The sequence below is a fragment of the Lobosporangium transversale genome, assembly GCF_002105155.1.
Source record: "Lobosporangium transversale strain NRRL 3116 chromosome Unknown BCR41scaffold_5, whole genome shotgun sequence".
NCBI lineage: Eukaryota > Fungi > Mortierellomycota > Mortierellomycetes > Mortierellales > Mortierellaceae > Lobosporangium > Lobosporangium transversale.
In genome coordinates this window covers 1,057,001-1,059,105 of record NW_019028983.1, presented here as the reverse complement: position 1 = coordinate 1,059,105, position 2,105 = coordinate 1,057,001, and the positions used below count along the sequence as shown (strand labels likewise).

At 40.4% G+C, this 2,105-nt stretch overlaps 1 protein-coding gene across 1 annotated transcript; it reads right to left on the bottom strand.

The window, feature by feature from the left end:
- Positions 1-800: 800 nt before the first annotated feature.
- On the bottom strand, positions 801-1,852 carry BCR41DRAFT_318601 (FKBP-type peptidylprolyl cis-trans isomerase). Its single transcript, XM_022021321.1, has 4 exons — positions 1,688-1,852; positions 1,389-1,434; positions 1,156-1,253; positions 801-1,043 (listed from the first exon to the last, which is right to left on the bottom strand). The coding sequence occupies exons 1-4, from the start codon at positions 1,773-1,775 to the stop codon at positions 856-858; spliced, it is 420 nt and encodes a 139-aa protein (XP_021884904.1). The 5' UTR covers positions 1,776-1,852; the 3' UTR covers positions 801-855.
- Between the last annotated feature and the right edge of the window lie 253 nt (positions 1,853-2,105).

The following is a 2,105-nucleotide window of genomic DNA, read 5'->3' as shown; positions in this document are numbered from 1 at the left end:
TTTTTTTTGCCGAATCTGGGACAAGTCCGACCTTGCTCTCGATCTGTTGGACGTCCATATGTCTCTCATGGACTAGTGCTCTAAGCGCCGAAGTCATTGACAGTCCATCAGAATTGATGGTACCCATGGCTGTACTGTGGATGTCCAGATCAATCTTGATCACAATATATAAACTAATGTCTGGAAATCCTTTCTACACAACATTCTCTGTAGCTGGCGTGCCTTTCGCATCATATAGCCCGTCTTGCGTTATGTTTGGCACAGGCCACGATGAAGGCGGGCAGTTATGAGTGCACCCCCGTTGAAAGTAGAAGATCCTGTCAATATTCTATTAATAATTGTCCGTGTTTGAACTTGTTCCTTCAGCAAGTTTTATTGCCCTCCTGAAACTCCCTGTCTCTTGAATTCGATGCTACCGTAAAGTTTCCTGACCAAACTGTAAGGATGACAGCCCAAACAGCAAAGGCACTCCTGGCTTAATTGCCACTGCTGAAGATTAGAGAACATCTTATTTCCCAAATATGGCGGTTCTAATAATTCCTAGCATCTGTGGTAGTTAGCGATATCTTGTCGAGCGTACAAGACATTGATGACGTTTGAATTACTTCTCAAGCTCATTTCAATTGAGCAAACATTTATCCGTCATTGATGTTCTCATCAAGCGCTTAGGATGACTATGGTAGATCTTACGATGGAGTATTTATTTTGATAGCATATGTCGGTGGTATTGAATATGTGCATGAGTATCATTTTTCCAACTCAATTTCTCCACAGTTCTCGATGACTTCTCATGGATAATCAAAAAAAAAAAAGGGGGGGGGGGACTTTATTGTCCTGCATATCCTTTTATATCTTTTACAGTTCATCCTTGCCATTAATTCCGACCAATTCAACATCAAAGACCAAAGCAGAGTTGGCAGGGATCGCAGAGCCCATGGATCGACCACCATATGCCAAGTTAGAAGGAATTATCAGCTTGCGCTTCTCTCCTACACACATTCCTTTCAATCCCTGATCCCATCCCTTGATCACCTGGCCAATGCCTAAAAATTGAAAATTAAAATCCATTCCAATCAATTAAAAACTGTCCTTGATATGAATCACACAAACAAAAAAAGTGCACAAAATGTACGCCTTTCATTATTGAAAACTAACCGAGGTAAAAATCAAAGGTACGGCCGCGATCCAGACTGGAATCAAACTTGGAACCACCGTTGTGAAGAGTGCCAGTATAATGCATTGATAGCTTGTCGCTATATTCAAGCATAATTTATGCAAATAAAAACAAATATAAAAAAAAAAAAAAAAAAAAAAAATTAGTGACAATTCAAGCAAGTACAAAAAAAAAAGTAGCTCGCTATGTTCTTCACTTCATGCATTGGCATTACCCATCCTTGGAAAGATTCGTGCAGTCCTTAGGCTTGCTGACGACATCTACAAAGTTCCAGAGATAAATAAAAGAGAGAATTAGTGGTGAAAGACATGCGAGAGATTGAATTATCGGTATTGAGAAATGCCGTCAGACAGGCTCTTAATCGAGCACACCAATAGATCATTAGGTATGGCAAAGGCTGCAGCATGATAATATTAAAGGTAAGCATTCAAGGCTGAGAAAAAAAAGGGGACCGTTGATTGTTGAGCAGTATAGGATGATGGGGGGTTGATCAAGAAAGAAGAGAGCCATTACCGATAACAAGCTCCTTAGGAGCTTCATAAGCAATGACCTGAGCAGCCAAGAGAAGAGCACCAGCAATAAGAGTAGAGAAGGTCTTCATGATGTGAATGTGAACGAAGGTGATGACAGGAGAGATGAGTAAAGGATGGAGGAAAGAAGAAAAGGACAACTGTGAGAAACGGTTGCATTTTCAATGGGCCAATCGTGTGCTGCCTACAAATTAATCCAACTCTTAAAAAAACATTCCAATAACAGTGCACTATACATAATTTTATTTAATTAGGCATAAAAGCTTCATCCTCTTGTCAACCCTCCATCTGACGGTTGTTCGAGTACAAGAGTAACAGGTATTGCAACTGAAGTACAGACAAAGACATGACAGAAGCAGGGGCAGGAACAAGAAAAACAACCATCGTTCCCCAACAGTTGA